This window comes from Embiotoca jacksoni, unplaced genomic scaffold (genome assembly GCF_022577435.1).
Source record: "Embiotoca jacksoni isolate LCO1_2020_lvr unplaced genomic scaffold, fEmbJac1.0.p SCAF_16, whole genome shotgun sequence".
Taxonomy (NCBI): domain Eukaryota; kingdom Metazoa; phylum Chordata; class Actinopteri; family Embiotocidae; genus Embiotoca; species Embiotoca jacksoni.
Window position 1 is genome coordinate 7,417,468 of NW_027185296.1, and position 24,488 is coordinate 7,441,955.

Sequence of the window (24,488 nt, forward strand, 5' to 3'; positions counted from 1 at the left end):
CTGTTGCATACTTACTGTATCTGGGTCATATTATAAATGCCTAGTTAAATAGTTGTATTCTGTGTAACAAACCTGGAATGTTGCCTGGCCTCTTTTATTTCCTTTTCCTCTATGTTTACCTTGAGTTATAAGATACAATTATATTACCTGGATACCTCATCTTCAAACACACTGCTTTTCGGAGATTAGAGGTTTACTTATATATACAAAAAAAAAAAAAATCACAATAAAATTAACGTCTTTAAGGAGAAATATTTCAACTACCAGGTTTCATGACAATGACTCACTCTTATTTGTACACGCGCAGTGCCAGCCGGGCGACATTCCTGAAGCACAGGAAGAAAAAGTCACGGTGTTGAGTTCACAGCTCAACCGGACCCGTTTGACGAGCCCGGCTGTTTTTTTTAAAGACGACTCGACCTCATTCCACCACTGAAACCATCTCTTGCGCGCATGGGACGTACACTCTTCTGGATCAGAGAGGAAACACGCAGCCAGTCGGAACAAGTCTGTTAACGTGGTTGACGTTTTCTTTATAGTGTATTTAATGGTGTATTTTGACTGGACACAGAATGAGAGCCTGAAGAAGAGAATCAACTTGATAAAGGAGTTTTTTGTCCTTTTCTGACACCGAAACACAAAATGGATCAGGTACGTTGCCCTATGATATCTTAATCACTCCGCATAGGATTATGATAATTATATGCCAATGTTATAAAGGTATTTAGTGATGTGTTGGTAGATATGAGTTTGTTTTGTGTCATAATCGATTATCAACTGTCACCACGTAAATAATTAGCAAACTGAGACTGAGTGAGACTAAAGTGTCTTTACGACAGTGATTACACAAGTTACGCCCTGCCTGTTGAAAACTCATGAATTCGGCTGATCACCACAAATCAGGTCTGTCTGCTTTTTCTGCTCATCTGAAAGGCAGAATATTTGATGTGCAAATTACATATAAACAAAATCAGTCACTTTGTTTTCTTACACTTCCATCGTTTCTCTCACCTGGTAAACATGAGAGCAGAACTACACCCCCTTTGATAATAAGTGACACATTTTTTGTGATGCCAAACATGTTAAACGATTAGTGTGTTTGCCCGACACCACCTGAAGCGATTACACTGTGATGCTTTCATCAGGGGGACACAATGGACTTTAAGGCCCTGATGGCCAAGTTCCAGGATGAAAAGCTCCTCCTGAAGCAGCACAAGATCAAACCTGCTCTCCTGGAGAAACCAAAGGTCGTCTCTCCTCCACAGAGCCCCACTCATTACCTCCCTGCAGGAGCCCGCCCCTCCCTGCTCACCTCCATCAACCAAACCATGGAAAGAAAGACAGCTGCTGCCCCCAGAGTGGTCTTCAAGAAAGAAAAAGAGAGCAAGAAGCTTCTCATCCCGACCAACTTGAAGGGAAAAGACAAGAGTGAGGGGAAACTGAAAGGAGGTAAAGACGAGGCGGCGAAAGGAAGCAAGGAGAAGCTTGAAGATTCTTCAGATCAGAAGCAGAAGAAAGAGAACAGAAAGGACAAGAAAATCTCACTGGTCCTCCCTAAAGCACAGAAGGAGATCACAGCAGAGCTGGTGCCTGCCACGCCTCCACCTAAAGTCACAACACAGAAGAAGAAGGGTCTGCTTGGTTTCAAGAAGTCCTTAAAAACAGATTTCGTGGATCCGATTCTAGACACCCCGAGCACGGATGTTCCTGGACCGGCTCCACTCTTCCCTGTGACTTCTGACTTTGGTAACGCAACACGAAAGCCTGAAATCTCAGCACCCTCCCTCCTACGAAACATCCCCACCCTACCTGACTCCAGTGCTGCGGTTGAAATCACCCCACCCATCCTCACCATCCCTGAATCTTCTGACTTCGCCCCACCTGCAGTCATTATTCCTGATATTCCAGCACCTGAAGTCCCAACCCCAGAGAGTGAAACCTCGCTGGAGGTAGAAAATCCTGCCCTGCCTGTTTCCAGACCCACTAGCAAGAATGAAATTATTCCCAATCCACCCATCACTGCACCAACTCCTCCTCCAGAGGCCTCTGCTCCATCACCTCCTGAGGCTGAGATTGTTACTGAGGCTGATATAGAGGCTGTAATTATAGCTGCGGTGGAGAAGCCTCCTGCTCCAGCTGAAGACCCTCCATCCGCTCCACCGTCTCCTAAAGCTGAGCGTCCAATCTCGGCATTCTCCGCCCTCTCCAGGGCGGAGGACATGAGCCCTGGAAAAAGAACACCTTCAGCCGACCCGAGAATTATGGGTGCTCTGGAGAAGGCACGCAAGAAGAGCACCAGGTAAACAACACAAACATCACACAGTTTTATTCCAGGATCTATGAAGGGACATGTTTTGATGATTTATACTGTTATAACACGCTGCTGAAACATGTGATGTTTTATCTCCTCTCAGCCCTTTGACAAACCCCACCCGGTCCTACTCCATCACCCCCCCACCTGAGGAAATACCCCCTCCTCAGAGCTCCACCTGGGCTCTCCCACAGTTCCCACCCACTGACTATGAGGATCGAGCAGGAAACGCCCTCCCATCGAAACCACCACAAGTGAACAGTATTGACCACCGTAAGTCCAGTTCCTCTAATCACGGTCAGGCTCTCTGCTCTCTTCTCTGCCTCTTGCACTCCTGTGGATTTTCACTGTTTACTTTAAGATGAAGAGCAGAGGAACTTATCTCCTCCTCGGGACTTCAGGTATGTAGTGTAGATCTGCAGAGCACCATTTGTCAGTGTAGGGTTTCAGCTGGTATGTATAGTTTGGTTTGCACCGCGAGGTTGCCTCAGGTGTTGGTTTGAAGGAGCAGACACAACGAGAGCAGTCCTGACATTCTTCTTCTGTGCCAGAAACAACTGAGCAGCAGGCAGGGCATAACTGCATGAGGTATGTCAGCTATGACAAGGCTGCGATGACAAACAGTTTATTGTCTGTTAAACGAAGCTCAATGAGCGGCGAGTCTGCTTTTGTGTTGACAGAGACTTAATTTACTCAAAATATATGAATTGTGCATACGGGTGTTTAAATAGATAAGATACTTTAATGCTTTCTGTTTTTTAATAAAGCTTTACAGAACAGCTGGAGTTGAAGTGAGGAGAGATATAGTTTGTTTTGTATTTAGGTTAATACAAGTATTTAGGTTAATTCTAGACAACAGTGTTTTACAGCTCCTTAAAATAAAAAGAAACAGCATGCTTTTCTTTTCTTATTTTATTAAACTCTTCTGATTTATCACAACAATTTCCACAGTGTTTGACTGGTTTGGTTTCCTCACAAATCAAATTCTTCCACTCCGCTTGCGCTCGTCTTCACTCCCTTCCTGCATTTGAAAACTTCCTTTAGGTGGTTCAGCTGCAGTTTTGTTGACTGACTGTGTTAAATGTCTATTTGATTTTAATTTCAGACTAGAGGTTAGAAAACTATACATTTAAATCCCACTACTGGTCAGACACTAGGATTGATGTGATGTAATTATTTGCAGGACAAGCCTCTCCCGTGTTGGAAGGCATCACTGAGGAGGAGTCCGATGCTCTCCCAGGGCTGCTGGTGGTTCCTCCCCCTCCACCCAGAAAGACCCTCCCAGACCTGGAGTCTCTGGGTTCTTCTCCAGAGAAGCCCGACAGACCTCCTTCTGTCAACCTGAGTAAATTCATCCCTCTTCCGCCGCCTGTGGAAGATAATGGTGCGACCACCACCGTTACTCTCACAACTTGTTTAAGCCAAACTTAAGTTGTTCATTATCTAATATTCTTATGCTCTTCATATGCAGAGATCCCGGCTCCCCATGACTGTTCAGAGACAGACACCACCGACGTCCCAGAGTTTGAGGATGTTGTCTCAGATGCTCATTCTCCAGTTCTGCCGGCGTCCGAGTGGGGGACTGAGGAGGACACGGGTCCAGAGGTTCCAGACAGGCAGAACCTGACAGAGTTTTACAGTAACAGGATAACTGTTCCAGGAACTGAGATCCGTGCACAGCCAGTATTTGGAGACGAATACCGAGATGATCCACCACCCAAGTCTTCCCTCCCTGCTTCTGCAGACCCGCCACCGATGGCAGAGTACGACGTGCAAACTCAGCCCCACTTCCTTTACTTTGATATGCTTGTTCATCTCTGAGAAGTTGGTTTTAATTGCTGTTGGTCACACGCAGGCCTCAAGCAGAAGAAGACAACGATTTGTATGAGAGCACAGAAAACGTGTATGAGGACGTCAGCATGTCTGCCAGCAAAAAGAAAGGAAAGACTGATGGTGGCAAGAAACGCAAAGGAGCCCCAAAGAGTAAGTACTGAGGTCTACTAGAAAATAACGAATTCTTACATTTAAGCCAAAGTTATTTAGAGAAGAAATTAAATTTACTTTTAGCATCCTTGCATGATCTTTATACATCTACCTCATCCATCGAGCACTGTTTAATTTTTTTAGGCAGATATTATACAATTCTACAGAACACCAATGCAGCATCCCTTATATTTGAATTTGACTGAAATAAATGCGCACCATTGTTTCTGTAAGTAACTGTTTGTGTTGTTGTTGTTTTTACCACAGATCCATATGCTGAGGCAGCACCGGAAACAGTGAGCAGCTTTGTGAGAATTTATTTAGTTTTTTGTCATGACAGGCATCATAATTTCACTCAAAATGAATCACTACTTATCTCTTTGTTGGCATTTGCAGATTAAAGAGAAAAGTAAGACGAGCAGGTTCAGCAAGTAAGGTCTTATTGTTTTCCCCACTTCTTCACTTATCTCCCTGTATGATGAGAGTTTGGTTTGCTTTTGTTTCCCTCGTAATCTGCTCTGCTATTTAAACACGCTGCGAGGAGTCCCTTTCAAACAGGACTGTATTCTTCTTTCTCTCTTTCACAGGAACGACAAGAAAGCCGCTGTAGACGGGCCGGATGAGAAGGAGCTGAAAAAGAAAGAGAAGCAGCGGCTGGAAAAGGAGAAGAAGGAGCTGAAGGAGAAACAGGAGCGGGAAAAGAAAGATCAGAAAGAGAGAGAGAAGAAGGAGAACGAGCTGAAGAAGAAATTCAATGTGAGTGATGCTATTCTGACAGAGCAGGGAGGTATGGCAGGTGTAGTCACAGCAGGGGAGGGTGGGGTGTGCGTCTTGGCATACAAACCTGTCTGGATTCATTCCTCCCAGTGAGTTTAGCTGAGCAACATGTGCAGGCTTAAATGGAATCTGTGTAAACATTTGTTTTATTGTTGGGGATATTTCTAACAGAAGATCTATGGACTATTCTTTATTTGTGCATTAGACTCCTTCCAGAGTTGATTTTTTTTTTTTTTTTTAATCAGTGTCTCTCGTGTAGCAGTACGGAAGCCTAGAAAGGTCACACTAGCATTTTATTTTTTTTTGTTTGTGGGTATCTCAAGATCTCAAGTTAATTATTTGGTCATCTCTCAAAAAGGAGCTTTGTTATCTCGACACAACGAGATAATCAACCCGCTATCACAAGAAAACAACAGATTGTTTCCTCTTATTGCTTATATTGTTTATCAGAGATCAGGAGGGCTGTGGCAGATGGTTCCTGCACTGATGGTGTACACAACACTGATTTGAACAGAAAAAGTCTGATTAAGGAGCACCCATTATTGATCAGTGCATCAGACTGTACTTAAATCAAGGCCAAGCACAGGCAGATATCCCCTCGTGTTTTTCTGTTTGAGATAACATTTAGATCAGTGCTCGGCTTTTAAGGAGAAGATTAGCCCGGCTGCAACCTCGCAGGTGTCCCATATTTTAGTTTCATAACTTCCATCAATCAATCAAAGAAATAAATCTTTCATCTCTTCAGCAGATGTGGGTGTGACCCATTTTCATTTGAGGACACATGACGCCCACCAAATTAGCTACGCCACAAATTTGTTGATAAAAGCCAAGTGGCAGTCAGCAGGTGTCTGTTGACTACGTGGAGATGCTGTTGGTCACTGTGGACTGAGTCAGGCATGCAAGTCTCATGGCAAACAAGATATCTGCCTTTTTGTTTTTCTGTGACAACGAGATAAAGAAATGACTGCCAGCACGCTGTTATCAGCTTCTGTATAGCAGAATGAAAAGGAAAGTACTTCATACTGAAGCCAGATGATAGCACGCCATCCAGTTCATAATCAATATTTTATATTAACAATACTAAGTACATGGAGGTTGCTCTTAGTGATGAACCTACAAAAATGAATCCATCTACATCCAATTTCTCAACTCGAGAGAGTATTTTAGTGTCTTTAAGCTCACTGTTTTGTGTACCTTAACTGTTGTGGTTCACTCTCACTGTTTTCATTGCGTCGATTTGAATGCAGCTGCTTTCAGGGAAAAAAACTCTTAAAAGTAACTGTATGTTCGCTGTACAGCAGCTAATGTCATTAAGAGTAAAGCCCCTCTGGATTAAGAGATTAATGTCATATTTATCTCACTCTACAGAAAGCGTTGTACATATAAACAATACGTCTGATATTACAACGTCATCATTTACCATTTGTTAGGTATATCTCCGTCTCTACTGATAACAGACTCCTGCAGTGTGAAAACAGCCACACAGCCAATTTTAATATCTTAATCAGTGCAAAGCCTTTCGGCTCTTCTCTTGATGAATCGGACAGTTCTCCTGTCTTTATTCACCAACGCAGTCAACTTTGTTATGTCAAACCAGTTACTTTTGTTTTTATAATTATTGATGAGTTAGCATGGTTGTGCCCCTCAACATCAAGCCTGTGGTGGACATAGCTCAGCTGTGATTTGAAAGGTAAACCACACTCATTTGGGAGCTTTCTTCCTTTTGACAAAAAGCAAGGCCCCTTTGTTTTTTTTTTGTTTTTTTTTATCTCAAAGTATATTTCTGATTTTAATTAGGAATTCTCTTAACTTTTAGTTTTACTTTGAGATATTTTTACTGCCCTTCTGGCTACTCTTCCACTTTGGGTTGTCTTAATATTGTGAAATCTTTTGGTCTTGTCCTGTTGAGGGTTAAATGAAAATAATGAATTAGTCACTGTATATGTTCCTCCTTTGTCAGCAAATATCAAACTGATCACGAGAAATCTGGGTGTAATTTTTGATAGTGATCAAGTCAACAGTGTTGTGCAGTCATGTTAGCTGAACTTATGTGCATCTTTAAAATGAGCTGATATTGAGGTCACATGCTCTCATACAATAACGTCTTAATTATTTCGATTTGCTGTGTTCTTGGATAAGCCAAAAATCAACATCACGCTTTTATCTATTTCAAAACACTGCTGCTCAGCTTTTAATTAATTCAAAGAGACAAGATCGCATCACCCATCATGCCAGTGTTAGGGTTGATTTTAAGATCATAGCTTTTAGTAATATTGGAGATTGGGATCTAGCTCAAGGCCAAAAGAGATTTTGCTGTTTTGCATGAATATCTTGAATCCTGCAGAATCAGAAACAAACTCTTTTAAATCATTTCATAAAATATACATTTTTAAAAAGGCTTCTTATTACTCGTATTAGTTAAAGATTCCTAGCTCCACATCGTGTCATTGTTTGTGCTTTTTATATGTGAATAATTTGTTTCTTTTGTTGTTGTTTTAATTCATTTGAACTTGATTCACTGTTTTTTAATTTGATGGATTTTTTTTAATGGCAGTACAGATTTGTTATATCTTAGTTTTCTTTTATAAATCATTCTGCAGCATTGAGCTTATTGTGTGGACATATGGGGACATGTGTTAACTTGTCTCTGTATTCGTTAGCTCACAGGGCAGGAGGACGCCATGTACCGGGCAACAGTAACTGTGACGACAAAGGGACGTAAGAACGATCTGCCCGTCAAGAGTGGAGACATCATCAGCATCATCCGAACGACCAACTGCCCCAAAGGGAAGTGGCTGGCCAGGGACGGCAGCAACAACTGTGAGTTAAAAGAATCAGCAGTGTGCTCATCTCAAGGGTAAAATGATGCATTCGAAATTGGGAGAGTTTTATTAGTTTGATGAAACAAATAAAGAAACCTTGTTTTAAAAAGTACTGTGTAGCTCAATCGGTGATGGCTGATGCTGTCAGTGACGCTGTGAGTGTGTTTCAGACGGCTACATCGCTGTGGATCATTTGGAGCTGGACATCAACGAGATGTTGGGGCTCAGCAAGAAAGCTACCTGCAAGCCCAACAGCAATGCAATCGAAGCAGAGGTCACCAGCACAGGAAGCAGGTGTGTGCTCACAGCAGGGAACACACACAACGACAGGCTAACACATGCAAGCGTTTACTCATTATTATTATTAACTTTAAAGGAGGATAAGCATCTGTTTTGCGTCTTTTTCTCAGGACCTCAAACCACTATCCCCTCTCAGCAGAAAGCTGTGAGTACTCCCTGTTGTCACTCATGATTACAGCAATATATTTAGATTCTGCAGCAGTACTTTAATATTGATGTGTTCAATCACAGATGACAGTGAGGAGTGGCCCATTGATGATGATGATGATGAACCTCTCTCCCCTTCCTCTGGAACTGCAGATCCATTCGCTCAAATGTGAGTAAATGTTATTCTGATGTTCAGTTTTGATTTATGCTAGTTTCTAGATGGACACCTGTCCGCCACAGCTACACTGATTAATTCATCATTGAGCATTGTTTTGTCAATGTCTTCACCTCTGCAGGGGACACACCAGGACACTGTCTGAGCCAGATATGGGTAAGACATCTCATCGTCTGTGTCCGTTTCAAAAACTGCACAAAAAGCCCTTTGACAGTCTAGTTTTAATACTCAGCAAACATTCAACATACTCTAACAGCTTTTAAAAACACATATTACCTCAAGCTCAGTTATTATTATCACAATATTTTTCAACTCGCAAAGAAGTGTGACATTTGTCATTTGCATGTGTTATCTGGATGAGGGTGTGCAGATACAATAAACAAAGATACCACAAGCATATTGATGGTTTGCATTAGATACGTTTCATACAAGCAGTGAACCCATTAAGCAGCGTGTGGCGTTCACATGGGCTTTTAAAGGTGCAGATTCAGAGGTGGTGGGAAAGTTAGTTGGTGATGTATATGAAGTCAGTGTGCAGGACACTGTTTTTAGTTCCCCAGTCGAAGATCTGACTTTGAGAGCGGTTATACTCTTCCGAGCAGATTGTAAATGTTTGAGCTCCAGGACGACTGGAACACAGAATAAAAATAACAAAAAGTTAGTATTTGTCATTTATAGCGGGTGAAATTACAACACATTACCGTCTTTAACATTTTTAATATCTTGACCTGTCAGCCTAGCTTACTTTAAATGCTGAATCACTGCTATGCGACTCTGTAGATGAGCAGGTTGTTTGTCTAAACAGAAAGCTGTCAACTATTCAAATGTGTGATGACAATTCAAAGGTTTGGTGACTTGAGAAAGGATTATTTTGTGTTATTACAGTGTATTAACTAGTATCTATTAATTTATCTGTCTTGCTTATTTCCTTTCATAGGAAACAAAGACCTGAGCATAAACCACCAGCACAATCACAGTGACATCAGTGCCAATGGCTCCCATATCCAGTGAGTTCACCTGCTTTATATACACACACACACACACACACACACACACACACACACACGCACGCACGCACAGACATGCACACACACACACATATAAGCATAGTATTGGAATACTGTACATGTGTATTTGTCTTGATATCAGAGCAAGACATGAAGCACTTCAGAAGCTGGCAACATTTTTCCATTCACCAAAACCTGTGGAGTCAACTGCCAGGTAGGCAAGAAACATAGACATGTGTCCCAGCTACATACACACACACACACACACACCAAGGGTTTTAATTTTCGCTTTTATTTCTATTCTTCACAGTATCACTGAACCAGAGACGAGTAAGTGACGACTGAAAAATCTCATTTATAAAGCATCTGATGTGTTTGATGAGTTGTTTTTAATGGAGCTCTACTTCCTGGTTCCACTGCAGTTCCTGTGCTTGAGAAGGAAGAAGCAGTTCACGCGTAAGTAAAGAAACAATAAAAACAACCCACACGGAAAAATGCTGAGCATGTTGTCTGACCTGTAGACCGACAGGTTTCCTTCCTTTTTGCCTGGAATGGGCTGCTAAGCATGAAAAGAGCGACTGTTTTATTTTGTGCGTTTGAGAGAAAGTGAGATGGACTGGAAATCCACTCCTGTCCTACCAGGAAGTAAAGCTGCCATGTGTCCTGGTCAGACAACGAGCCAGTGATTTCCCTCTAATGTGCTTTACCCTCCATCAGCGGAGTCATATTCAGGTCACCCCTCTCTGTACCTGCTGGTGCATGAGGCATCATGGCAGCTCGTACACTGATGTGTTTCTGGAGAAGAGGATCTTCTCAAATCTGTTTTTTTTTCTCTCACAGGCCTGAAGCCAGTCCAACACAGGAAATAGATTTTGATCCTAATTTGCTAATTTTACCTCCTCCTGACCTGTATGCTGACCTGACGGTGGAGTGACCATCATACAACAAGGTGAGGATGAACCCCCGGGACTCTTCGCTGTCCATCATTGTGAGCGTGTTGTTGACCTGCTCTTTGTTTTTCTGTTTTGTATCAGCCGAACAAAACTCACCAGGCAGATCGGGATTCGTCTGATGTGCCATTCTTCACACTGTGATCTCTGTCAGTCACTTAATACTGTGACTTCATCTTCTTGACTATGACCTGATTTACTGATGACTGCATTTATGGATCAGTATGATGATTGATGAGCTAGTGATACAACACCAACTGGAAATCTGCTGCTCTCTGAAGCCCTCCCTGGTTTCACTGAGGGACAGTTTGGCTCTAAGTGACTTTGAACTGTGGACTGAGGTGGACTGCTGATCCCAGGACTTTCTGTACAAGCTGCTGCAGACACACGCAGGCTTTCTGGGTACTGTCACCCTGGAGCCTCTTGTCGGGAAACTTCAAATGCTTCATGTGCAAATACTTAAAAAGGAAAGTTTAGTTAAAGTGGTGGAAATCAGTGGAGGACCATGGGAAAAGTAAACTTTGCTCAGACTACAGTATTTTTCAGGATGAGACACAGAGTACAGACAGCCTTTCTTCCACCAGGTTGTTCCTCAGGATCAAAAAGTCATCCACAGTTAGGAGTTAGATTACAGTTAAAAAAAAAAAAAAAAAAAAAAAAGTACAAGTGTCTGATAATTTATCTTAGTCTCCATACACCAGTGTCAAAAGTTGGATGGATTCTGTCCTATGCTTTTAAGAGTTTACAGTTTTGGTAGCAAAGGACTAAATAGCAATATAATAAACAAATAAACATAGTTTAGGTTTAGTCATCAGAAATAATTACGAACACGCTTTCTTTTAGAAAGCTATACTCCACTTGTAATCTATTTTCATTGATTTCCTCCTCTGCATGAACATTTACAGGACGCTGAGTAACAGAACAACATTTTATCTAATAATTGTCTTTTTTTTTCTAAGTGTTTGTATTATTGTGTTTTTAATTTGTAAACAAGCATCTTTTTCTACTTTATGATTTTGTTAACGATTATATTTCTAAAGCCCATCGTGAATTGTGGAAGAGATGACGTCACTGCTCATGTCATAGTATTTAAAAGAGCATATTATCTTTGATTTCATTTTAATTGGCAACATGGAGGTAAAGGTGAAATATCTACCTTAAGAATTCTGCTCGTGCCGTTTGCTCTGTGTTGGTCTCAGTTGCAGCTTCTGGAGGGAAACATCTTCCATCAACTTAGTTTTCTTGGCTTGTTGTGGAGCTGGTGTGTGGCACGTGTCATTTCTCTGTGCCTCCGACTCAAACATGTTCCCATAAACTGATGAATAAGTATTACAGAAATAGAAAGAAGTGTGATGATCTCTTGAGGTCATGTTCATGTAAGTTCGTGCAAGTTTGGAAAAAAAATACACAAAAATAATCGTGTGTGTGTGTAAGTATGAGTGTCTGTGTGTTTGTGAGTGAGTGTGCATAAATGCTCTAAATTGACTTCAGAATAAAAGTCTTTCTGTTTTCTGTTTGTTTATTGTTTTTCAATAAATACTCATTAAAGTGCAAATCATAACAGCAATATCATGCAGTGCATAATAACAGAAATCCAAACCCCAATCAATCAGGACAGAGATGGTTCAGACTCATACACACACGCAGAAACACACAGAAACACACCCATGTACGCATTCACAATACCCAGTGTGCACCCATATCACGCACGCACACGACCTCCACTGGGGGTATTTAAGGTTACACTGATCATAAGAGCCCCACTACAGTTAAACAGTGACAGTTTTGCAAATTTGGAAAATACTCACTTTGGTACAACACGGAAAACCTGTGTGTCATGAGGCCCTCTGGCATGTGTTCCAGCTCTAAACACACAGTGGAGTTTACATGATGAACATGCCACCGGTAGTTGCATACAGTTGTAATGTAAAGTACTACACCTGACAGTAAATACTGGTTATATCAGAGGAGGTTTTAACTCTGACCCATGACTGCTGCGGGATAGTGCACGTCACTGATACATGTTTGGTGTCGTGGAGCAGCAGTACCGGAAAGAAATGCATAACGACCCAGATATGATTCTGGTGTGACCACAGTCGCTCACTACACAAAGGACGAGTCGCTTCAAACGCAGCGATAGCGTGGAACGGTTGACAAAGAGCGGAGTGGATTAGTGTTCAGATCGGTTGCATCTGTCTTGCAGCAGGGAACGCAATTTCTCCCCGACATCAAAGACCAATCGGTGTGTGCCGTCACAGACAGAACAACCAACCAGGCACAGGCGTAAAAACACTCCTCATGTTATAAAGGGCTTCAGCAGAGTATCAAAGAATGTGGCTTCCACTGTTTCAACCACAAGTGCTATCATAAGGCAAAATAATGACTGAATCCATTTCAAAGACAAATGATTCAGAGCCACTGTGACAACAGAGCAGAGCAACAAACTCAAATCTCAGACCAACAAAAGGACACAAACTGTAGGTCCAACAGTTAAATACATGGATTCAACTGAACAGTCAAAGTCTAGACTCAAGTGTGTGAACCTCTAACATGGCCAATATTAAATAAATAAATGAGACATTTTGAAATAAACAATATGTACATGAACCGATAAACTCTGAAATAATTGAACGATTACAACTCAACCCATTTGCTGTTTCAGCATTCACATATCAGTTACGCTTAATATGGCTTCCCCAAACCCCGCCTCCCTCCCTTCAGCCAATCACACACAACTAGCCTATCAAAATAAAAATTAACAAGATTTCATAGAGTTGAAGTTGAATTATTTCAAAATATATTGTTTCACTTATTTACAGTATTTCACTGTACTGATTTATATCAGTATTTATTTCTGAATGGCTTTTTTACACTATTTTGTAAGTATTTGTGACAGCAGTCTACATAATGGGTCCTACTGTCCCTCCAACCTGTGTGTTTTACTGCGAACAGTAGAAAGGCAACAGTTCAATACTCTCCATCAAAACCACCACAGGGCTTGTAAACCAAGAGAACAACTCAGAAGGAGAGAAGAGGATTCATATGAGCAGGACCAGCTTTCACTTTACACTCAGAATAGACATGACACACGACAACAGCGATACACAACGTCACCACGGTACGAGCTGACAGGACGATGCAGGACGTTTCTAAAAGTAATGAAACCGTGTCGTTCAATAATGCGGACCAGAGACAGCAAGTACACTGGAGTTTGTGTGGTGCAATATGCAAATGATTTCAAATCTGCAAACTATTGGCCTCAGCAAACAAGTTTTAATGTGCAGACTGACCAGACAGCAACAGCTAAACCAAACAGACAACAGCTCAGCTTCAGTACACTGAACCATCATGGTTCAACCAACTCTGACCTCTCAAAGATTCTCGAAACAAACCAGGAAGAAAACAAGACACACCGGCCCACCGACACACTCTCCGTACAAATATGCACAGAATTACTGTGTTGCATTCTTTAAGGCACCTGGAGGAACAGATACACACCATCTCAAAAGGAGTTTGCCAGCTTTCTTCCTCCTCCATCGTCATCACCTTTTCTGTTCCCATAAAGAATAGACAGAGGGCTGAGTATTGTACGTAGCTTACTAAATAATACACTAAATAAAAGCATAAAAGTAAAATTAAGTACAAGACCTGACATTTGGCGCCAATCTCTGAGGGACATTTGGCATCTTTTTAAAACTTAAAAGTTTAGTATGGTTATAAAAGAAGAATAAAAATCATCACCACTCCTGTTATAAACAGCTAAAGACATCTATGGTTATTCAGCTTACTGCATATGTGACTGCCTGCCATGTGTGTCCTCCTCATGTCCTCCAAAAAATTACATTCTGTGCACGCATGGGGGAGCAGCAGTTGCTCAGCTTGTCATGTGTTAGGAACTCGAGTGGAAGAGTGTGTGTGTGTGTCTGTGTGTGTGTGTGTGTGTGTGTGTGTGTGTGTTGCATATTTGCGAGTTATTGAATGTATAAAATAATGCCAGCGTGAGAAGAAAACGGTGATATGTGCGTGCTGATGGCAGAGTGGTTGTAAAAACTGGTGTGAGATGGTGTGCGTCTGTCTTCACCACTAAATGAAACAGTCAGCATCGTTCGACCATCCTGCTGTGTCTCGAGGTTCAGTAATCATCGTCAATCTATTCAAAAATCAGGTTCAAACTGTGTTGATGCAGTGCTTAAATAATATTCTGTAACTACAGTGCCTAAAAAAAACAATCTCTCAAAAATAAATATGGATCTGATATCTGAATAATAATCATCTTCATGACGTATAAAGTCTGTTATTTGGTATATCTTTGTCAACCTTTTCAGCTACGATTGTAATATAAATAGAATATATGGAAAACAAAAGCTTCTTTTTCATATAAAACCTGAAATAGAATTTTACATGTCATAATGATCCCTCAGACACAGATCTGATGTCAGTTTTAACAACCACGATCAAAATATAAGATGTAAAACTGACCTCTGATCAGTGTCTGGGAGGAACTTAGCAGGAAGTCCCTCCATTGAGGGTGATGACATTTCAGCAGTTAATATAAGATTGAAGGTATTTGTGGGAGGAGTGATGGTGAACTTGAACTTTGATGACTCCAACACGACTGTGAACTACGACCTCTCGCCTCAACTGGTTCACAGATTCTAGTCCCGGGATCAGTTTTCAAAGCTGCGTGCCTGATGTTTGAACACCGAGACGTTGACCCAATTACTGTCAAAACAAGAAAAAATAAGCCATTAATCTGCCTTTTTTTTCCTCCTCTCTCTTTCCCTCTCCTTCATCTAAGTTGAGCATCCTTCCAGTCCAATACAACTGGAAGAGATACAAGAGGAGACAGAAAGAGGAAGACACTTCAAACCATCTACACTGCCAATATCCCACATCTGCATTTAGCTTTAAAAACCCCACTGACGCCCAGGTTACAGCGAGGTGAGGAGTCGACCGGCCTCAGCGCGCAAGCGTGGTGATCAGACTGGCACACATTTCGAAGAAGTCCATGGTGTGTGATCCCTGACGGGGGGCGAGTAGAGGGGAGCTGCCGGACAGGGATCCCGGGAGAGAGGAGCTGAGCTGGGGCAGATCGAACGCTGGGCTCGCAGAGTCGATGCTCAGTCTGGGTCTGTGGAGACCGGCGGTGGAGCCCGACCTCTGAGGCGTGGACGATCCCGATTTAAAGCCCATGGCCTCGATAATGTCATCTGAGCACAGAAGCACAGGGAAAGAAGGATTTATGCGAGTAGTTCATGAGGTAAGCTGTTTTATATCGTTATACTGCTGTTATTTCGTGTCTGATAGCTTTACTCCTGATAATTTGCATCGTATCACTTTGTGTGCAATAGTTTACAAATCTCAGCACAGCAGCTGGTTAAATATGTGTCGTACTCATTACTGCAGACCTGATTGTTTAAAAAAAAACAAAAAAACAGCTATTAGCTCTTGCATTTCTTTATGAGGTGGTCTGCACTGGCTACAATGCTAAAGCAAGTACCAAAGTACACTCATCCACCTGATCTGCAGCAACACGTGCCTAAAAACAATCTCTTGAAAATACATATATATTTGTTAGTTAAATAGTCCTCTTCATTATGTATAAAGTGGGGATGGGTCATGATTTTTGAATTTCCAATTAGTCATTACAAAATTTTAAAAAAAATGTAATAGTTTATGGGACTACCACCTTGACTTTTTTTCCTTTTTACCAGTGCCTGATAGTAATGTGTTACTCCCACCAGAAGGTGGCATTAGTGCACCTAAAAGCTTTTTGCCAACCACCATTAAAGAACAAAAAGGAGGAGAAGAATGCCATGTTCCTGCCAGGCACCAATAAAACATGTACATCAATGTACATCATTGTGGAACTAAACAAAAAAGAGGTGCAGTGCAAACTCTGACAGATAAAGTCAACATATTCTAAGTCTAACACACGGTCTTTAAATAATAGCCGAATGGATCCCAGCAAATATTGAATGGTATTTTTGCTTGAAATGCACATCTGTAGTATAAAGTTTGTTATTTGTCAACCTTTTTAGCTACAAACTTTGAAAACATTGTTTTTGCTAAAGTTGTAATTTTCCCTTAGACGACAGTTTTGCAGTGATAAATGTATTGATTATGAATTAGTTCTGAAATCTGTTTTGTTTATAACGAACCATCGATGCTCTTGAAGTCGAGGAGGTAGGATCTGTTGTCCACCTGGTAGAGCTGCAGGCTCATTTTCACCAAGGTGCCCGTCACTGGATTCTTCCTCCGCACTCTCAGATGGTACGGATTCACCACCTACAGCACAGAACAGATGCTCTGGTTTGTATGTAGACAGATTTGGAGATGTACAAATGTGAGTATGTATAAGACATATCGGGTTACCTTCCAGTCAAAGTTGAGTTGTTTCATAGCTCGGTACACCTCAGCCATGATATCATAGGGTCTGCTCTGACTGCGGATACCCAGGTGCCACTTGGCTTTCTTCACTGCGAGGGGTTTAGGCCGGGTGGTGTTGAGGGCGTCCAGAGGACAACGAGACTTGGGGCTGTCAGCCAGGAGCGGAGGCATCCTCTCCGGGTGGGGTTTGACCCCGGGGGGCAGCGGCATGCCCTCCTCTATAAAGGAGCTCTGCGGAGGACTGGATGCCAAGTAGAACTCGCTGGCCTGCGTCATGATGCGCCGGTTATCTATGATGAGGTGATAAGCTACTGCTAACTGATCCTGCAGGAAGAGAGGGAGGGCAGACAGTTAAGTTGAGGAGATAATTCACTGAAGCTAACAGACCTTCCAGTGTTTCCCACACGTAGACTTTATTTGGGTGCGACTCCCAGGTATATTAACTGCTGCCCAAGTACAACCCGTATTTGTTTGTTTTACTTTTGTATTTTTTTGCTTGGGGTCGATGTTGATTATCTTGTTGGCTTTTATTGCTCTTTTGTTGAACTTACAGAAATGTTAATGAGTGTATTTGCTGTCAATTTGAGTAATGTTACCCCTCACTTCATCTATCCATCTCTTCGACGCTACATTTTGTTGTTGTTGGGATTGAGCCCCGCCCTTCATAAAACACAGGGAGGAGAGAAACTAGCCCGACTGTAAATGACAACAAAACGCAGCAGAGACTGAAAAAAAAAGAAAAAACGCTCTAGCATGCTATTCACGGTCCAGCCGTACTCTAGGTTTTGGCGTAGTCTTGCGTGTCTGGGTTTTAAATGAGATAAATCTCACATTAGAGCGGCCTATTGCGTGCACTGCAGTGACTGGGGACTAAAGGCTTTTCTGTGCGCAACTGCCTAGCACATGTCAACCTGCATCTGAGGCATTTAGAGCATAAAATAAATTGTTGTCTACCGAATACAGATACTCAGCATGTGAGGTGTTTAGTTTAGCTCCAGAAAATAACCTCACACTCTCCCCCTCTAAACTTCATGAGTCACTGCATACAAATTGTTCGCACGACGTGCCACCAACCATCACAAGTAAATTCTCAACCTGCAGGAAACACTGCCTTGTGATTAATGAAACCTACAAAAACTCTAGCAGCAGTCAAACCCACAAATAACTGCTTATTTTCACCAACTTACACAGTGTTAGGCTTGACAATTATAAGAAGCACAAACTAAGCTTGATTATAGGGGATAATACACTTCCTCAATCTGTCAAACAGTTTTATTTATTACCAGCAAGAACAGCAGTAACTAAAGAAATGCCAACATCATCAACAAACGCTACTGAAAAAGTAATTTAATATTGTTTGAATGTGACCCCAAAGATGTCCATGAAATTATACTTTTAAAAAAAAACATACTGTGCATATATCCAGAATCCTGTCAAGTATAGATTTGATATCAGAACAATTACAGTTAATAAACAAGAGAAAGTGCTTTATGGTCTCTTAAAAAAAATGAAATGTGTACCTGTGGATCTCCACTGTAGAGGCTGGACATGACCTCAGACTCAGTGCATTCAAACTTCTCACACACTTCCCGGACGGCCTCTTCATCCAGGACGGTGGCATCGTATGACGGGTCCTCTGGGAACAGGTAGCCTGGCAGGTCCTGCTTAAACCACTCATGTTCCCTGAAAGAACACAGCATCGTCAGCCAACTCAAACACTTCAACTCAAATATAATGCTGCTGTTATCAGCTACAAGAGGTCAGAATATGTGGCTTTTAAACTTGTATGAAGTCAGATGGCTGTCAAACACTGTAGTCTGTTTGTGTAAATACACTTCAGATGGAGGAGATTTACATTTATAGAGGTAGTCGGGGGGGGGGAGTGTAGACACACCACTGAATTTACTTTAACATGTTCTGCAGTTTGTAATACAAACACATAATGCTGTTTTGAGGGAGGTAAATAAAGTTGTGAAATACCAATTGGTTCAGCTACTGACCTTTAGCAGTGGTAACTGAAGCCAAAACAATCTTTCATGTCAGTCCTTAAACAATTATTTTACATTTGACCGTAACAAATTTGGATTTAATTTTAAACTGTGGCCTTTACAACTTCTTGCCGTGTCCAACCCGACTACCTCAGATCATTTCTCATCTTCTGTGGCAACCATGAAAATCAATATTGTTTTTGATGTCCCATGTTTGTTATATTGATATATATATATATATATATATATATATATATTAAGTAATTGTATATATTGCTATATTTGAGGGGAAATATACCATAGTAAGAATAAAAAAAAGATGTTAACACAGGAGATACAGGGCGCCTGTACAGAGTGCACAGAGTGGGCTGAGTACCTGATGTCTTTGATGGTGGCTCTCTTCAGAGGATCCACCTGCAGCATGAGCATTAGCAGTGAGGCCACAGAGCGGGTCAGGTACTCGGGCATGTAGAAGACGCCCCCTCTGATCTTCTTAAACAGTGTGGGGACGTGCTCATCATCAAAGGGCAGCGTGCCGCACAGCAGGGCGTACAGGATCACGCCACAGCTCCAGATGTCAACCTCTGGACCTGCGTACAGCCTGATGGAAAGATGAGCACGTGTGAGACTTAACAAACAAAAAGTATACAATACTGATAAAACAAGTATCCTGAAAAAATGTGATTCACATTAAAAATGATCAGCAGATTATTTTATTAGTAAAAATACTAATATTAGGAACCGTTTCCATTATGAATTATTTTTTAAATTTATTTACCATTGTAAACTGAATATCTTTCAGTTTCACATAACTGGTTGGACAAAAACAGAGAGGGTTGCCACTTTATTCGCTACTGACAATCTATCAATTCAGTTATACAGAAAAACCCTTGCTCATATGTGTGATTTCTCATATTGACACACCTTCCTGAGATGACCTCTGGAGCTGCATAGTTGGGTGAGCCGCAGCTCGTTCGCAGGAATTCCCCATCTGACATCATGTTTGACAGCCCTGTTGGCCAATCACAACACAAGCACACATGAGCATCCTTCTGTCTTTATTCTGACACTAACGCAGACAAAAGAGAGAGTCCGCTGTGATCATGTTACTGTTAGTGGTTCTTTGATACAGGTTAAATTGAACATGGCCCAGCAGGGAGAGTAGAGTCCCATACTGTGGACACTGTTGATATCTTTATCCTCCTTTACCCAACAATACTCTTAAGATCTAATCACAAAGCTCATCTAATTGGATGAGCCTCGCTCCGACTGCCGGGGCCTCTGCCAAACACTAAACACCAGACACTGCGATGGGCTGACCTTCCCTTCATCTTCTCTCCCCGTTCCCTTAACACTCCCTCTCTCTGCTCACCACTATCTTTTAGCTCACAGCCAAAAACCCCTCCCTTGCTGCACAGCCCTGCCACACCATGCCTCAATTCCTTCCCTATCAGATGACACCGGGTCTCAAGGCTTCCTGCCAGACCTGATATGAGACCTGGCCGTTGCCAAGGGACGTCTCTCCACCTCACACACCCTGCTGTGCACACAGGCCCTTGTTTTGGGGGGAAAAAAATGGCTCTCTTTCATGGTCATATTGCATCAGGCATTTTGTGTCAGGAAAGAGCAATTAATGCCACAAACAATAAGAGCAAGGCAGTTCCAGTCAGTGAAAAATGTATCGTTATTTTACAATAAAATTAAAAGGTGCAGGATGGTGATTTTCTACAAGTGAATCTTTACATGTCTCATTTCCTGGCGCTTCACCTCTTCTCTACCACGAACTCTGCCTCTTTCGCTTTCTTTTTCCCCACTGAACAAATCCCGTTTTAAATATACAATCAGCTTCAACTGTGTTCTTTTGGGATCTTACCAAAGTCAGCAATCTTGGCATTCTTACTGGCGTCCAGCAGGACATTCTCAGGTTTGAGGTCTCTGTGGACCACCATGTGTCTGTGACAGTAGTCTACAGCTGAGATAATCTGCTGGAAAAGACGACGCGCTTCTGTGTCCTCCACCTGAAAGACACAATGGACATAATTGGACTGTGGCCTGACAGATCATTCCTTCTCTTCTTGAGACTAAGGGGAGAGTGTAAACCACGTTATTTTCTGTAGCTACAATTTGCAGATGTCCCCTCATCGCCTCACTTGACGACTATTGGTCGATGCCACATTTGAGAGATGCTCCTTCACTACAAGCTATTGGTAGATGGCTCTCCTGGTGGCTGCGCACGGAGCAGTCTCACTCAGTTACTGAGGTGCAGACAACTTAAATAGGGTTGTGACCAAATATTTGTTTGAAAAGAGTAAAACAAAGGTCTTAATTTACAAAGGCGGGCTGCCCGAGCAGAGCCTATGTAAACACTCGGCTATAGATTTTTGTGATTATGTTCTGTCACTGCATCGATGCAGAATCCTCCACATCTGCATGGCGATGCATCTTGGAGTGAAACAAGTGTTTATTAAAAAAAATATAAACTATATCCCTTTAAAAGAGCATCACTTGGAAGCTTACATTTGAAGTTAAAGCACTGGGGAACGAGGTAATGAGGTAGAATACATATATGTCATGTCACCATAAAGTTAGGAGTAAATGTACTCGGCTAATTGTGGAATTAGCACTGCACTGATTACTGCAAAAGTATAGGAGAAACCTGATCTAATGAACCATCCTTAACTGGTGTTTCACATGACGCGGTATATACACACACTCTAACAGCAATCGCTTTGCAACTGTCATTACTGTTTAACCAATCAGACCCGTCTTTAGGGAGCCTTAGATCATTTAAATACTTTCTGATGACTCAGTGACCACTCAGTTAATCAATAAGATGTCTTACCCGTCCATTTTTGCAGATGTAGTCAAACAGCTCACCTCCGGACACATACTCCATGACCATGAAGAAATCTGTGGGTGTACTTATCACCTGATAGCTAAAACAAAAACACACAGTTGTATACATATTTATTAGCCTCTTTCACATCCCATCCCTCATATGTACTTTAAAACGCTACTTATATTTATTTACATGAACACATGCGCAGCAGAAGCACGCAGACACAAAGGTGAGGCGAGGCTGCTGAGTGTCAGCATTCCTTTCATAAAGGTCAGGTATATTAAATTGCAGTCCTGATCTCATGAATGGCTGCTCGTGGGAGATTCTGCACATCATCACATTCTACTTGATTCCTGTTCAGTCGGATGCACAAAACAAATCATAATCTTTTTCCTTTCCCATTTTACACGCACACGCACGCACACGCCCACACACACACACACACACACACACACACACACACACACACACACACGTTTCTCGATAATCTTAACAGTCAGAGTGATTGTGGACAATTTAAGAAACTCTGTATATTTCATCTGATTCTGAGCAGATTTAACAAACATGATCAGTGTGTTACAAAGTCTGCTTTGATCAGTTCTGCGTCCATGACTGATACTGTGTGCAGCAGTGCCAGTGGACTGTCTGTGGACCTCAAATATACGTGTGTTTGTGCCTGTGTTTATGAATGTATATGTCTCTGACAGAGCTCAACAGCACTCCAGCTCATGACCCAAGGGCTCACATATCTGCCATCGCTTAGTGGACTAACCCTAACCCTGGGTCTAAAAATAACAGAGATTGCTGAGAGATACAGGCAGACGTGGACTGACAAGGAGAACTGGGCCAGGGAGACAGAAAGACAGAAAAAGAAAAGGGAAAACGAAGTCACAGAAAACCCCTACGAAGAGACAAGACACCTGGATGAGGGAGGGATTTAGGCATGTAGGAATTACAGCAACCTGTACCATCTTAACTGGAGATTTGTATTAACAAGAGAAGATTTCTTGATACAGGCCCAAGCCTCTGTGTGTGTGTGTGTGTGTGTGTGTGTGTGTGTGTGTGTGTGTGTGTGTGTGTGTGTGTGCGTGTGTGCTCTACTTCCTGGGAGTCTTTTGCTCATGCTCAGTGCAGCTCAGCTGTAGTAAACAAACAGGAACAAGCAAAGCATGCCACCACACACAGAGAACACAGCATAGCAAAACAGCCCACATTACAGCAGCCACTAATATAACAGTCATCTCTCTGTGGAGCCTGTCAGCACCGACACGCTTCAGTCTGGTAGAGGGATGTGTCGTCTTTCTCCACTTACAGCTTGATGATGTGCGGGTGTCTGAACAGTTTGAGATTCTGGATCTCTCGTTTGATCTTCCCCACGACATCTAGACTGCGGATCTTCTGTCTGTTCAGGATCTTTACAGCCACTTTATGGCCCGTCAGCTGATGCTCACCGACTAAAAACAACAGAGTACATTCATCAAGGAGATGAAACAAGCTTATATACACAGGCAGTCAGGCACAGAGTAAAGGGTTATGGTTTGATTTGGAGACCTGCAGTGTGTTGGCTTCCACATAAGATGGTTTTTTAAAAAAAAAATTAAATTTGTGGCCCTTCTGTAGTCCCTACATGTCTGTTTGTGGTGTTGGAGCAATCTGCCTGCCTGAGGCTCTGAAACCAGCTGTTATTGCAGCTGCACCCCCCTCTCCTCCTCCTCCCCCCCTCTCCTCCCATTAAACAATTATTATCATTCCCAAATTCGGATTCAGTTTGGCATTTAACCAACACGACTGAATTTCCCCTCCGTTCCCGCTACTTGCCATGTTGTACATTACCACAGACTGTAGGTACGTGGTGAAATAATGCCCGTTTTCAAATGTAGCCGTGATTTAAGCGAACACGTCCCTCCGACTGCGCACGCAGGAAACAGGCGGTGGTTGAGGACGGGGTTAAACTCGCAAGGTCACGCTGAGAGCCCGGAAACGAGCCAAGAAAACCAAGATAATATCCCGCAATGTGCTTTTTCAGGTTAGCGTGCACTTAAGCTTAGCTGGCGACGGGATAACACATCAAGAGCCAGCAGCGGCGTTTGGACACGTTCATGTCGGCTGAGGGTCTCTCACACGGCGGGTCAAACCGCGAGCTTCGGCCGTCCTTTTACCGTGAGACGGGGCGAAAGAAACCTCCCGCCGCGCGGCGTCGGTTCCCGTGTTTAACGCTCTACCGTTTAATGCGAGTCTGGGTGTGCGTCTCTGTTGTCCTCCGGGTGGCTACACCTGCCACAGCCGACACCGGTGGACACGGGAGAGGGGCTTCGGTGGAGGAATTTGACTTTGAAGCCGTCGGATTCACGGAGCACCGCTACGCGTCTTATGCGGGCCGCCGCCGCCGTTAAACCTCCCCGTTACGCAAACTGCTCACGGACCGCCGGTAACTTCAACACTGTGCGTTCAGGGGAGAGGCAGGAGGGAGAGATGGGGGAGAGAGAGGGGGGGACACGGCAACCGATACTCCGCATGAACTCCTCCAAGTGTAAAGCACAAACGCACACATTAACCTCGGCATGACACAAAAACACGACTTAACTCTTTACTTTGCCGAATGTCCCCACTCCGAGCGTGTCGCCGAGGATGTAATGGCCGATCTTTACCCTGCCTTCGTGTTTCTGTTGTTGCCGCTCTGCCATCTTCTCGGTTACCGACGGCTGGGTTCGCTCGGTGCGGTGGCTGCGCTGCCTGCCTGTGGAGCGCACGGAGGGGCGGGGCACTTCTCTTCACTGAGAGCAACTGGAGACGACTTGA

General features: G+C 42.7%; 2 protein-coding genes across 5 annotated transcripts; one reads left to right on the plus strand and one right to left on the minus strand.

The window, feature by feature from the left end:
- The first annotated feature begins 427 nt into the window (after nt 1-427).
- LOC138198873 (FYN-binding protein 1) lies at nt 428-11,984 on the plus strand. 2 transcript variants are annotated; one of them, XM_069150595.1, is made up of 20 exons: nt 428-651; nt 1,146-2,299; nt 2,415-2,584; nt 3,495-3,695; nt 3,783-4,074; nt 4,167-4,294; nt 4,562-4,602; nt 4,691-4,725; nt 4,882-5,050; nt 7,732-7,891; nt 8,064-8,187; nt 8,304-8,338; nt 8,425-8,509; nt 8,637-8,671; nt 9,453-9,522; nt 9,665-9,736; nt 9,833-9,852; nt 9,945-9,978; nt 10,363-10,471; nt 10,557-11,984. In XM_069150595.1, exons 1-19 carry the CDS (start codon nt 643-645, stop codon nt 10,454-10,456), a joined length of 2,928 nt encoding a protein of 975 aa, XP_069006696.1. In that variant the 5' UTR covers nt 428-642; the 3' UTR covers nt 10,457-10,471; nt 10,557-11,984. The 2 variants fall into 2 exon arrangements, with proteins under 2 accessions (XP_069006696.1, XP_069006697.1); XM_069150596.1 differs by having other exon boundaries at nt 429-651; nt 4,562-4,590.
- Nucleotides 11,974-24,476, minus strand: prkaa2 (protein kinase, AMP-activated, alpha 2 catalytic subunit). 3 transcript variants are annotated; one of them, XM_069150600.1, is made up of 10 exons: nt 24,281-24,476; nt 23,002-23,143; nt 21,693-21,786; nt 20,724-20,868; nt 19,775-19,862; nt 19,227-19,451; nt 18,383-18,545; nt 16,848-17,186; nt 16,634-16,760; nt 11,974-15,682 (listed from the first exon to the last, which is right to left on the minus strand). In XM_069150600.1, exons 3-10 carry the CDS (start codon nt 21,750-21,752, stop codon nt 15,432-15,434), a joined length of 1,398 nt encoding a protein of 465 aa, XP_069006701.1. In that variant the 5' UTR covers nt 21,753-21,786; nt 23,002-23,143; nt 24,281-24,476; the 3' UTR covers nt 11,974-15,431. The 3 variants fall into 3 exon arrangements, with proteins under 3 accessions (XP_069006701.1, XP_069006699.1, XP_069006700.1); XM_069150598.1 differs by having other exon boundaries at nt 24,274-24,456; XM_069150599.1 differs by lacking the exon at nt 24,281-24,476 and adding an exon at nt 23,912-24,239.
- Between the last annotated feature and the right edge of the window lie 12 nt (nt 24,477-24,488).